Source organism: Macaca fascicularis, chromosome 2 (assembly GCF_037993035.2).
Source record: "Macaca fascicularis isolate 582-1 chromosome 2, T2T-MFA8v1.1".
Taxonomy (NCBI): Eukaryota; Metazoa; Chordata; class Mammalia; order Primates; family Cercopithecidae; genus Macaca; species Macaca fascicularis.
In genome coordinates this window covers 83,175,954-83,189,817 of record NC_088376.1, presented here as the reverse complement: position 1 = coordinate 83,189,817, position 13,864 = coordinate 83,175,954, and the positions used below count along the sequence as shown (strand labels likewise).

Sequence of the window (13,864 nt, the reverse complement as noted above, 5' to 3'; positions counted from 1 at the left end):
GAATAGAGAACTCAGAAATTAATCCATGTATCTATAGCCTACTGATTTTTCCAAAGGCATCAAAAACGTTCTGTGGGGAAAGTGCACACTCTTCAGTAAACAGTGCTGGGAAAACTGGGTTACCCTTTGATATCATAGCCTTGGTATTTGTCTTGAGGAGCATTATAAGAACTCTTATAAAATGTATAATTTCTATATTTGCTTTGAAAATTGTTATCAGGAATATTATTCATTATGTTGTTCAGTTGTCTTATGTTAGGTCCCAAATGAGAATCTTTGTTTGGAATTTAGTTTTGGAGGAAATCCACTTATTTCTTTAATATATTCATTTGACAAGAAAAACCAGGAAGCTTATACCCACATGAGTGTGTCATCTCTGTAATTATATTTACCTTTGTGGTTAGGTATTTTAGGTATTTACTTTCTGTGACCTTGACATTTTTCCTTTTTTGAGCTATACCACATATGTTCTTTGCTGTAAGTTATCCTAAATCCATTCTATGCCCTTTTATTAGAAAGGAGATAGCTTATGTATTAAAAAACAAATTAATGAAATGAAACTATGTGGAAATCAATGTAGGTTTGTCTACATTAAATTCCAAGTTACAAAGCCATTAAAACATAATGCAATTCCCAGTTTCAGTAGAGATTTATTATAGATATATTTTAAATACTGAGTTCCCATGCTATATTTACAGTATTACTTATTTTATATTCAGATGTTCAAACCTTACTATTCCATAATGTGGAAGTACCTAGAGTGCTTTACTTTGATATGCGCTATTATGCCCATTTTGTTACTTCAGTTTTCAAATAATTCAGTCAATCACTCTATAATTGCAGGCAAATAGGAATACATGTTGCTATATGCAGCCTTATGAAGTTACCATTTGCATTCACTGTAAATGGATTCCATCTCCTTGGTCTTGCCCTTCTATTGGGGGAACCCACCCCCGATAATTCAACATTATTTCACATAGGTTCTTTTCTATTTCCCTAAGTGTTGGCCGGTCTGAGAAATAAAGGGAAAGAGTACAAAAGAGAGAAATTTTAAAGCCGGGTATCTGGGGGAGACATCACATGTCAGCAGGTTCAGTGATGCCCCCTAAGCTGCAAAACCAGCAAGTTTTTATTAGTGATTTTCAAAGGAGAGGGAGTGTATGAATAGGGTGTGGGTCACAGAGACCACATGCTTCACAAGGTAATAAAATATTACAAGACAAATGGAGTCAGGACACGATCACAGGACTGGGGCAAAATTAAAATTGCTAATGAAGTTTCAGGCACACATTGTCATTGATAACATCGTATCAGGAGACAGGGTTTGAGAGCAGACAACTGGTCTGACTAAAATTTACTTAGGTGGGAATTTCCTCGTCCTAATAGGCCTGGGAGCGCTACGGGAGACCAGGGATTATTTCATCCCTTATCTGCAACCATAAAAGACAGACATTCCCAGAGCAGCCATTTTAGAGACCTACCCCTGGCAATGCATTCTCTTTCTCAGGGCTGTTCCTTGCTGAGAAAAAGAATTCAGTGATATTTCTCCTATTTGCTTTTGAAAGAAGAGAAATATGGCTCTGTTTCGCCCAGCTCTCAGGCAGCCAGACCTAATGGTTATCTCCCTTGTTCCCTGAACATCGCTGTTATCCTGTTCTTTTTTCAAAGTGCCCAGATTTTATATTGTTTAAACAATTTGTGCAGTTAATGCAATCATCACAGGGTCCTGAGGCAACGTACATCCTCAGCTTACAAAGATAACAGGATTAAGATTTGAAGTAAAGACAGGCATAGGAAATCACAAGAGTATTGACTGGGGAAGTGATAAATGTCCATGAAATTTTCACAGTTTATGTTCAGAGATTGCAGTAAAGACAGGCGTAAGAAATTATAAAAGTATTAATTTGAGGAACTAATAAATGTCCATGAAACCTTCACAATTTGTGTTCTTCTGTCATGGCTTCAGCCGGTCCCTCCATTCGAGGTTCCTGACTTCCCGCAACACCCTTCCTATCATGCATCCTGTGAGTGCTACCTGCCAATATTAGGGACATTCCTCCAGCTTTGCCATTAGTGTTTAAAGAGCTAATGAATTACTGTGAATTACTTGTTACACTGTTTCTTAGAAAAACATAATAGAAAGGTTTTGTTGTTGTTTTTTGTTTCATAGCGATTAAAAATAAATAAATCTCCTATGTAGAAAATGTAATTATGTCTACAGTCTGCCAGAGTGATTACTTAAGATTTGTCATAATAATTAGTTCTTCTCATTTTATTTACTCAATACAACTTTTAAAATACTTACTACCTTACAGATGGTTAATAGTGAAAGATTCCTTTTTACTGTATATGAAACCAGACAGCGGTGCCATTGCCTTCGTCCTGCTGGTAGACAAAGAATTCAAAATTAAGGTGGGGAAGAAGGAGACAGAAACGAAATATGGAATCCGAATTGATAATCTTTCAAGGTACAAGTTTCAAATATTTAAAAAAGATTTCTACAAAAATATCTTAAAAACAATTTTTTCCTTAACCTTAAGTAAAAAAGGAGTTTAAAAAGGGTTAGAAAATTGTAATTTAGAGCTCATCCTCAATCAATGTAATGAAACCACTTTTTTCCTTGTATATATTTTAAAGAGTATCTGTGTGCAACAGAGTCAGAATAAACAATCGCATATGTAGATGTTTGCTTATGTTAACAGAAATTACTACTCAATTTGCCAGTTTACTAAACAGATAGATTAGAGCTATAGTTCACATTTTTAAAATAAATGAAACCTTTACTTTGTAAATCAATATTCTTTAATTAACAAAACACCAAAAGAGTGATTTGATTTATAAAAATTGTTACACACATATTTTAAGAAAGATACCTTCTTTTTCTCTGAGACAGGGTCTCACTCTGTCACCTAGGCTGAAGTGCAGTGGCGCAATCTCTGCTTACTGCAACCTTCACTCACTGCAACCTCCATCCTTCAGGTTCAAGCAATTCTCCCACTTCAGCCTACCGAGCAGCTGGGACTACAGGTGCCTGCTGCCACACCCGACTAAATTTTGTATTTTTTGGTAGAGACGGAGTTTCACCATGTTTGCCAGGCTGGTCTCGAACTCCCGACCTCAAGTGATCTGCCCTCCTCGGCCTTCCAAAGTGCTGGGATAACAGGCCTGAGCCATCCCACCTGGCCAAGAAAGATATCTTGAAAGGACACTCATGTACATTTATTTATTATAGATTTTATTAGTGAGTACATGTGTATGTGATCTTTCTGGAAGATTGTAGTTATATCATGTATGTGTGTCTTTATACGTATATATCCATTTGTCTCTATATAGTTCATTCACCATCATGTATATGACTATATATGCATTTCTCCCTGTACACATACACAACATAGCTTCATATTCCCTTACTAATTTACATGTTTGTGTGTGTGTGTGTGTGTGTGTGTATGTGTGTGTGTATAAAAAGATGCTGAACTTCCTGATGATATTCTATGAGAATGGAACATTTAAGATTGTGACTGGAAATATAATGGTGCTGCCATTACACCTTCCTCCTACATTCCTGTTTTACAGTGAGCCACAGAAGTCTGGCCACAGTTCTCATTGGTCCCTTACTTTATTGGCCACTTCATCTGCATTTCCCACCCTCGCTTATTCGTATGTCAATGCCAAATGAGGCCATTCACATCCAGGTTTCATTACCTTCCTTCCTGGTGTAAGATCCCCCCATGATTTTATCAAATAAGGCCAAATTTCCCCACTTATTTTTGAAGGGCATTTATTTTCCTGCGTTTATTTGAAATTCCTCCCTAATATGCCTTGCAGGTTCTATGGAGGCAGCATTTTTTTCTTGCCTCTTTCCCTTTGCTTTTCTTATGTCCATGGTTGGAATAGTTCTTTTTTTCCCCCTTGATTCTGACTCACATCCTGTAATAATGTCTTATCTTGTTACTTGTATCTTCTGTAAAGTCATCTCGTAACTGTTTTTCAGAGGCTTTTTAGCTCAATTGGAGTAGTGCTTGCAGGATGGGTCAAGCCCAGGCACCTCCTGTGCCCTCTTGTCTCCATCCCTAGAAACCCGTGCCTCCTTTACCGCACATGATGGGGATGCTTCACTCCTCTCAGCTCCACCATGTCTCTCCTCCCCTGTCTCCACAGCCCAGCAGCAGCAGCCTCCCCCTGGCTTCATGACTTTCAGACAAAAGCCAGCATCTACCTCTGACATATTGAGGAAAGCAGTTTGGACATGGTTAATCTTTATAAATAATTCTTTTAGAATCTATGAACACAGCCCCCTTCCCTGCTTCTCATCAGGATCATTGCATTTCCTCAAAAAAGCAACCTCCCTCCTCACGCATAGTCTTCTTACATTGGGATGGTGGTAGATTTCTGCCTACATGGCAGGGATACAGCTGGCTCCAACACTCTGTTTTCCTTCAAACTTCAAATTTGGATAACTTATTTTTCCCTCTTAGTAGTAGGCAGAATTCTGACACTTGGCATTAAGAAAAAAACTTTCTGGAATCCACTCTGAATTTTTTTTTTTTTTTTTTTTTTTTTTAGCATTTATAACTCTGTACGAGTTTAGGATCGTTTAGTTGTGAGTGACAGAAAAATCTAAAGCAAACTGGCTTATACCAAAGAGAACTTATCAGCCATGTTGAGCGTGACTGATACCCTTGTGGTAGCAAGATGGCCACCTCCCACACTCACACCAAATTCTGTGGAAGCAAGAGAGTCCCTCCTGGCATTCCTGAGCAAGTCCTCACATTTGCTCAGGAATGGCTGAAAGGATACTCATGTCCATTTGTTATAGGAATGGATGAACAAATGTACATGAGTATCCTTTTTTTTTCTGATATCAATATGTTTAATTGATTATTATTGCAAAAGAACAGTTTTCCTGGCCAGGTGCGGTAGCTCACGCCTGTAATCCCAGCACTTTGGGAGGCCAAGGTGGGCAGATCACAAAGTCAGGAGTTTGAGACCAGCCTGGCCAATATGGTGAAACCCTGTCGCTACTAAAAATACAAAAATTAGCCGGGTGTGGTGGTGCTTGCCTGTAGTCCGAGCTACTTGCGAGGCTGAGGCAGGAGAACTGCTTGAACCCAGGAGGCAGAGGTTGCAATGAGCCGAGATTGCCCCACTGCACTCCAGCCTGGTGACAGAACAAGACTCCATCTCAAAAAAAAAAAAAAAAAACCAGCACGGTGACTCATGTCTGTAATCCCAGCACTTTGGGAGGCCAAGGCAGGCAGATCACCTGAGGTTTGGGAGTTCAAGACCAGTCTGATCAACATGGAGAAACCCGTCTCTACTAAAAATACAAAATTAGCTGGGAGTGGAGGTGCATGCCTGTAATCCCAGCTACTTGGGAGGCTGAGACAGGAGAATCACTTGAACCCCGGAGGTGGAGGTTGCAGTGAGCCGAGATCATGCCATTGCACTCCAGCCTGGGCAACAAGAGCAAAACTCCGTCTCAAAAAACAAAACAAACAAACAAACAAACAAAAAAGAACAGTTTTCCTACGATTAATGAAACAGAAAATGCACAACATATTCATGCCAGAACCACCTTCTGGGACCAGGAAGATGGAATATGCAATTTTGCTTAGCTTTGTTGAAGAGAAGGGATGGCTGTCATGAAGCACAATTGGGATGATATTTCCAGAAGCTGAGGGAATGGATACTAGAGGGCACAAAGGGAAGTGTCCTCTAGAGCAGAGATCCCCAACCCCCTCGGGGTGCCAGTCCATGGCCTATTTGGAACTGGGCCGCACAGCAGGAGGTGAGCAGTGGGCAAGGGAGCATTACCACCTGAGTTGCAGTATCCTGTCAGATCAGCCACAGCATCAGATTCTCACAGGAGCCCGAACCCTATTGTGGATTGCACATGGCACGGGATCTGGGCTGCACGCTCCTCGTGAGAATCATGTCACCTCGTGATGACCTGAGGTGGAACAGTTTCATCTCGAAACTACCCCCCATCATCTGTGGAAAAATTGCCTTCCACAAGCCTGTCCCCAGTGCCAAAAAGTTGGGGACCACTGCTCTACAGGAGCCAACAGCTCTCTAACACTTAAAAGTAGATCCTCACCTTACCCCTCTTTCTTTATCCTCCTCATGGCCTAGCACGCAGCTCTAGGTCTATGGTAAGTATCTTTATGCATGTTTGCATGAGTTAATGAATAAGTAACCTGAACATTTATTTTTGTTATATTGAATATATTTCTAGAAATACTACCAAAAAATGTTAAATGCCTGCTTTCTTCATGTTCTTTGTCTAAAATTTTCAGTTTATGTTTGGTATACTACCAAATAAAAAAGAGCATGAGATAGAACAGAGTGACTATTCTTTTCAACTTTCTGCTCTCTCTTTAAAGGACACTTATTTTAAAATGCAACAGCTATAGACATGCTCGCTGGTGGGGAGGGGCTATAGAAGAATTCATCCAGAAATATGGCACCAACTTTCTCAAAGATCATCGATTTGGGTCATATGCTGCTATCCAAGAGAATGCTTTAGCTAAATGGTAAGTTAGTTATTATTGCTCTAAGCCTGCCAAGGCAGTCCTAGCATCTAATATTACACTGTCCTAAATTCACCTGGAATCAATTTTCAAAACTGTGAAAGATTATGCATTATACTTAACAAGGCTTCTCTTTTTGTGATAATTATAGGACTACCTGATTATATATTAGTTTTTCAATTGTTGCTTTTAAGATTTTTCATGGTGAACTTAGCTAGCTTTAGAGTTTGAAGTTTGAATTTTAAAGCTAACTTCATACATTTCTTTAATGATGCAAATGGAAGGTTTATTTAAGTCATTAGCCCTAATTTAGGAAAAAGCATTTACTTGCTAGATATTTCTTTTAAATAAAGTCACGCTTAGCATGTTTTTCTACCCGTGGATTGGAAGCTAATTTCTTTTCAGTCTCAGAAGAAAAACTGTATGTAAGTTCAACAGGATAGGAGAATTCATCTGGCTCCTTATGATGATGAGGCTCAATAAATTTGTTGTTCTCTAAGCAGAGAAAAATCAGGCTGCTTACCACTCACTGCCCTTCCTAGGCAGCAGAGGAAACTTGGTATTTTCAATCCTTGTTTTGCAGGTACACAAAGTCAATGATGATTGTGTGTTATGTGGAGACTCTAGGCAGTGGCTTCCATATTTTGCTTTACCATAAGATAAGTTTCTTTTCTTTTCTTTTTTAATAACAAAAAAGAACAATAAACTTGTCTTTCAGGTATGTTAATGCCAAAGGATATTTTGAAGATGTGGCAAATGCAATGGAAGAGGCAAATGAAGAGATTTTTATCACAGATTGGTGGTTAGTATTTATCCCTGGGAATTTTTTCTGGAAGTTTCTATGTTTAGAAATGTACAGTGGTATAGTGCTGTTCAAGAATTACACATATGAAAATCAGCAGTATCTATGGATGGTTTGGCCAGAGTCTCAACCAATTGACTAAGCCTTCAGTGAAAGGCCTTTTCAAAAACCTTGGCCTCAACAATATTCATAAAATACTTAGTTTGAACAATTAGGTTTTATATTTGCATTTGGAAGCAGACTTCCATGTGTTCATGTCAGTAAAGATTATGCTGTAATGCAAGTCCACTTACAGAGGTAATGGTGTCTTTGGGTGTCTTTTTCTAATTTTGGTATGTCTGTCATGAGGGCCAGTGAGTATACTTCTTCTAAATTGTGACTTTGATGTTGAAATAGTTCCACTTGCCTGTTACTGTAAAAATATCCTCTGTAATGACTAGGCCTCATCAGCTGTTCTAGAGATACATCCGGTTTCAACTTTGTGACCACCTTAAAAAAGTGTCCATAAGAGTTGCTATGCTTATTAAAGTCACCAGAAGCCTCATATCTGAAACTCATTTAGCTCTTGGGAAATTTACTCCTGTAGTTGGTGTAGGCATTCTAGTCTGACTTCAGTTCCAATCATTTATCTGCCTGGAAAGCTAAAACCCATTACACATGCTAACACTGGCTATGATGGAAATGAAAATGTCTAAAATGTGTTTTCCTTCTAGGAACTTATTAGTAGTTGCCTGAATTGCCCCTTATCCAGTTTTCTTCCAAAAGGTACCTTACATGAACTGTTAATGTATCATCATAATTTATTCCCTTCTAACTCTAGGTTTTGTGGGCAATATCAATATCTAATTCAAGAATGGGAACACATCTTTTGCTTCAGTTATCTGGAAATCTATAATGCTAAGGCATGCTTTCTTAACCTTGGCCCTGTTGACATTTGGGGCCAGATAATTCTTTGTTGCAGGGGGCTCTCCTATGCATTGTAGGATGTTTACTGACATCCACTAGCTACCAGTAGTAAGTTCCCAGTTGTGACCACCAAAATATCTTCATCCATTGCTAGATGTTCCCTGGTTGGGGTTGGGAGAGGATGCAAGATCCCTGTCGGCTGGGAATCACTGATCTAGAGGGGATAGACGGGGTATGTGGTGGCCAGCATGCTCATGCTTGTGGAGGAGCTTAATTCTGGTCTTTCTATTCTTGCCAAATTTTCTCTTTTCAGTCAGTTACCAGGAAGAAAAAATGTTTCATACTTAGGAGCTATTTATTTGGTTGAATATTTTACAAACACTTGTGATAATAAATTTGTGCCAGTGAGTACTATATTCTTTAAAAAAATATTTCTGAAAGTTTCGTGAAGATGTGAGAGACTAAAAATAATTTTTCCATTGAGTCTAGATTTTCGTGCTTTGTATCTGAACACCAAAATTTTTTTAACTTTTAAATTCAGGGGTACAATTACAGGTTTGTTAAATAGGTAAACTTGTAGCATGGGAATTTGTTGTATGGATTATTTTATCACCCAGGTGTTAAGTCTAGTACCCACTAGTTATTTTTCCTGATCCTGTCCCTCTACCCTTGAAAGGCCCTAGTGTGTGCTGTTCCCTTGTACGTGTCCATGTGTTCTCATCATTTAGCTTCCACTTATAAGTGAGAACATGTTGTATTTGGTTTTCTGTTCCTGTGTTAGTTTGCTAAGGATAATGGCCTTCAGCTCCATCCATGTTGCTGCAAAGGACATGATCTCATTCTTTTTCATGGCTGCATTGTATTCTGTGGTGTATATGTGCCACATTTTCTTTATCTAGTCTACCATTGATGGTCATTTAGGTTGATTCAATTAAACATTGTATACAGAGATGGAACCCTGAATGTTGTCCTCTCTACTTTCAGCAAGAGAATGAATTGGGAGGTTATTTATTTTTTCATGACTGCACTAGGATACCATTTTATTACAACACATCATTAGAAATAAAACCTTCACAGTAACTTCTCTCAAACAAGTAAAGAAAATTCTTGTTGTACAAACATATTCCAAAAGGAGCATTCAGAAACTTAACCAAACCCTAATATGCGTAGACCTGAGAGACTGGGGTTATCTACCACAGTCTCTGTATGGAGTCTGTATGTTAAATGTGTCAGAAATAGGATTAAGAAAACAGGAGAATACAAAAGAAAAATCAATGAACAGAGATTTTTAAAAGAGGGATTTTGTAAAGGGTAGAGAAACAGAAGAGACAAAGGTTGAGCTGGAGACAAAGGTTATAAAGAAAATAAATCAGCATTGCATTACTAACTGGCTCGCAAACAGAGACTATTCTAGGTAAAAGAATACATGTTTTCAATGTATTTAAGTTGGTTTTAAACGCAACTTTCTTTAAGTTGGTTTCAATATTGTTAGTGTTTTTCAAATGATGGGTTGAGCCTCTTTAGTAATTGTTTGTTAAAATAATTTAGTATGTTGTGACCAGTATTTTTTTTTTTTTAAAGAATGGCATAGGATAGGATAAGGGAGGGAAGGGAAAAGAAAGGAAGGGTACAATGTAAGTGGTAATAAGGGCTACTAATTTTGGAAACTTTTATTTTGGTTGTAGATAGAGAGATAGATAAACAGACAGACTGACCGACCGGCTGTTGGTTTGGGGTATAATGTATTTCTGTCTGCAGTTTATGGCCCAAAAGTTTAACAGTTTGAAAGCCACTGACTTTCAAAAATGGTTAGTAAACTTTTTCCTTAAAGAGCCAGAGAGTAAATTTTTTTTTAAGGTTTTCAAATCATGTACGGTGTCTGAAGCATATTTTTTTTTACAACTCTTTAAAAATATAAAAACCATTCTTAGCTCACAGGCCATGCTAAAACAGTCTATGGGCAACATTTGACTTGTGAGCTATAGTTTGTTGACACCTATCTTAGAAGATAGACTTAATTCACCACATTTTATCAATACTAAGAGCTAAATGTAGTGTTTTCCGAAGTTGTACCATTTTACATTTTCACCAGCAATGTATGAGAGTTACAATTCTTCCACATAATTGCTAGTCCTTGGTGTTGTCAGTCGTTATTTCAAAGGGTATACAATAGTGTTTTATTATGATTTTAGCTTGTGTCAGGAACATCATTTCACATTGAGCAAATTTTCATGTGATATTTGGACATTTATTTAACTGTTCAAATTTTTCCCCTTTTTTTGAGAGGGAGATGTTGTCAGTCTTCTTGTTTAGTTGTAAGAGGTATTTGTACATGCTAGTTAAAGTGGTTGTCCCATTTCACTCTGGCCTCCATTCTTTCTGTTGAGAAATTCTCTGTCACTTGAATAGATTGTTCCCCTCTAAGTAATGTGTTATTTTTCCTCTGAGTGGTTTCAATATTTTCCTTCTGTCTTTAGTTTTCAGCAGTTTGGTTATGATGTTTGTGTTTATCCTATTTGGGGTTCTCTGAGGTTCCTAAATCTGTAGTTTTATATCTTTTGCCAAATTTAAGAAATTGTTAGCCATTATTTCTTTACACATTTTTTCTGAACTTTCCTCTTTCTCTCCTCTTTCTGAATCTCCAATGACACAAATAGTGTCTTATTTATTTGTCAAATTCATTGACTCTTTCCTCTATGACAGGGTCCCCAACCTCCAAACCAAACCAGTCTCCAGACTGTTAGGAACCAGGCCACACAGCAGATGAGCCGGAGGTTGTAGGGGGAGGTAGTGAGTATGAGAATTACTGCCTGAGCTCCGCCTCCTGTCAGATCAGCCGCGGCATTAGATTCTCCTAGGAATATGAACCCTATTGTGAACTATGCATGTGAGGGATCTAGGCTGCCTGCTCCTTATGAGAGTCTATATAGTGCCTGCTGGCCTATCTGAGGTACAACAGTTTCATCCAGAAATTATCCTTCCCCCTCATGCCCACCCATGGAAAAATTGTCTTCCATGAAACCGGTTTCTGGTGCCAAAAAGGTTGAGAACTGCTGCTCTATGATCTCCATTCTGGTATGGAGCCTATCCTGTGAGGTTTGGGGGATTTATTGTTTGCTTTTGTTTTTCTAGTGTTTTTGGTAATTGTGTTTTTCACTTTGAAAATTTTTATTTGGTCCTTCTCTATATCTTTTTCTGTAAGACTTTTTTTGTCTTTTCATTTTAGGAGTGTTCACCCTTACTTAGAGCATTTTTATAATATCTGACATAGCCTTAAGTAGGTAATTTCAATATCCACGTTGTCTTGATATTGACGTCTGCTGATTCCCTTTTCCATACAAGGTTAAGATTTCTTTTTTCGTTCTGGTTCTTTGTGTGCCGGGTACTTGTACTGTATTCTAGAAAATTTTATTATTATGTTATAAGACTCTGAGTCTTGTTTGAATCCTGTGGAGAATGTTAGTATTTTTGTGTTAGCGGGCAATTTACCAATTTCAGTTCAGGCTTAAAGTTCCAACCAGCCTTTTATGAGTGTTGTTTTAATGTCGGTTTTGTTGTTAATGCCTTTGCGGTGCTATTCAGATCTGTCCCATATGCGTGCCACCTAGTGGCCAGTCTGAGACTTGGATGGTGGTCTGTTCCTCAGTTCAGTTCTCAGCCTCTTTGGTGTGATGTTTAGGATGAAATCCATGCATAGACAGCTTGGGAGTGAGCCAGAAAATCAGAAACAACTTTATGGAGCTGCTTTTCTGAGCTCCTCTCCCCTGTTTTTAGTTTCCCATGGCTTCCCTTTTTAGCCTTCTAGCCTGAAAGATGGGTTTTTATTTACTGTGCTCTGCCATGTGCTTTCTCTGATGGCACCCATGTCCAGAGCCAAGCCAGGCGTATTTACATCACCATTGGTGAGGAAATTTCCCCTGCCTCAGAAGTTTTAGTACCTTTGGGCTCTCCACTGCAGCCCTGTCACTACCAGAGATCCTTTTCATTCTCCCCAAGCCTGAACTAGAGGATTTTTGAACTTCTCTCTGTGCCGATGCCTGTTTCCAAGTTTTCCCTCCAAGTCAAGGAATCAAAGGGGGAAAAATTGTTAAACTTATCACTGGCTAGGTGGTACTTCAAATTCTGTTCTTCTTTTTCTCTATTGAGGCTTCCACTTATTTAGCTCTTATGTAATTTTTCTCAGCAATATTTTGTATTTTTCTAGCTATAGGTCTTATACATATTTTGTTAAAATTTTCACTGAGTATTTTATGTTTTTTGATATTATTGTAAATGATATTTTAAAATTCATTTTCCATACAGAACTAGAAATGCAATTAATTTTTGTGTATTTACCTTATAGCTTGTGACCTTGCTAAATTAATTTATTAGTGCTAGTAGCTTTTTTGTAGATTGCTTAGGATTGTCCTGTAATGATTATATGATCTATGAATAAAGACAGTTTTACTTCTTCTCTTCTAATCTATATGCTTTATATTTTATTTTCTTGCGTGTTGCATTGGCTAGTTATCACCAGCAAAATGTTGAATGAAAGCGGTGAGAATGAACATCTATGCCCTGTTTCTAATCTTCAGAGGAAAGCATGCAGTTGTGTTATATTATGAATGATGTTAGAGATAGATTTTTTATAGGTACCCTTTATTACACTGAGGAAGTTTTTTTCTATTTCTAACTTGTTGGGAGTATTTATTGTTAATGGATATTGAATTTCTTCATTTCTTCTGCATTTGTTGAAATAATAATATTTTTCTCCTTTTTGTTGTTACTGTGGTGAATTACATTGATTGATTACCAACTTTTAAACCAACCTTGTATCTTAGGATAATCCCACTTGATCATTATTTTTGTAAGTTGCTGTGTTTTTGGTAAATATTTTTACTTCTGTGATCATAAGGGATGTTCTTTAGTTTTCTTTTCTTGCATTGTCTTTATTTGGTTTTAGTATGAGGAGAATGCTGACCTCATTAAATAAGATAGTGAGTGTTCCCTCCTTTGTTTATTGGAAGAATTTAGGTAGTACTAACATCATTTCTTTCTTAAATATTTGATAAAATTCAAATATTTAATAAATTCTGTAAAGTTGGCAGAGTCTGTAGTTTTCCCTTTGGGAAAGTTTTAATTACAGATTCAGTTTTTCAGTAGCTATGAAGTCAGTATCAATTTCTTTTTATTTTCATTATGAAAATATTTTATTCAAGGAATATGTTTATTTTATTTAAATTACCACAAATATTGGCATACAGTTATTTTTAATAGTTATTATTCATTTAATATAATTTAATGCCTCTAGGCCCTATAGTGATTCCCTATCTTTCACTCTTTTTTTTTTTTTTTTTGAGACAGGGTCTTCTTCTGTTGCCCAGGTTGAAGTGCATTGACATGATGATGGCTCACTGCAGCTTCAACCTTCTAGGTTCCAGCAATCCTCCTACCTCAGCCCCCTGAGTAGCTGGAACTACAGACATAAACCACCATGCCTGGCTAATTTTTTAAATTTTTTCATAGAAACAGGGTCTTACTATGTTTCCCAGGCTGGTCTCAAACTCCTGTGCTTACGCAGTCCTCCCATTTTAGCCTCTCAAAGTGCTGGGATTATAGATGTGAGCCCATCCTTTCAATCATT

At 37.7% G+C, this 13,864-nt stretch overlaps 1 protein-coding gene across 11 annotated transcripts in view; it reads left to right on the top strand.

The window, feature by feature from the left end:
- PLD1 (phospholipase D1) overlaps positions 1 to 13,864 on the top strand; it is a 205,492-nt gene that overhangs the window by 94,427 nt on the left and 97,201 nt on the right. For 10 of the 11 annotated variants that reach the window (XM_065540177.2, XM_005546385.5, XM_045386628.3 and 7 more), the window contains exons 9-11: positions 2,316 to 2,468; positions 6,387 to 6,536; positions 7,252 to 7,335. In XM_065540177.2, the coding sequence (XP_065396249.1) occupies positions 2,316 to 2,468; positions 6,387 to 6,536; positions 7,252 to 7,335 (387 nt within the window). Of the gene's footprint in view, positions 1 to 2,315; positions 2,469 to 6,386; positions 6,537 to 7,251; positions 7,336 to 8,053; positions 8,101 to 13,864 lie in introns of those variants that run through there. The other variant, XM_074031407.1, reaches the window with a different exon arrangement.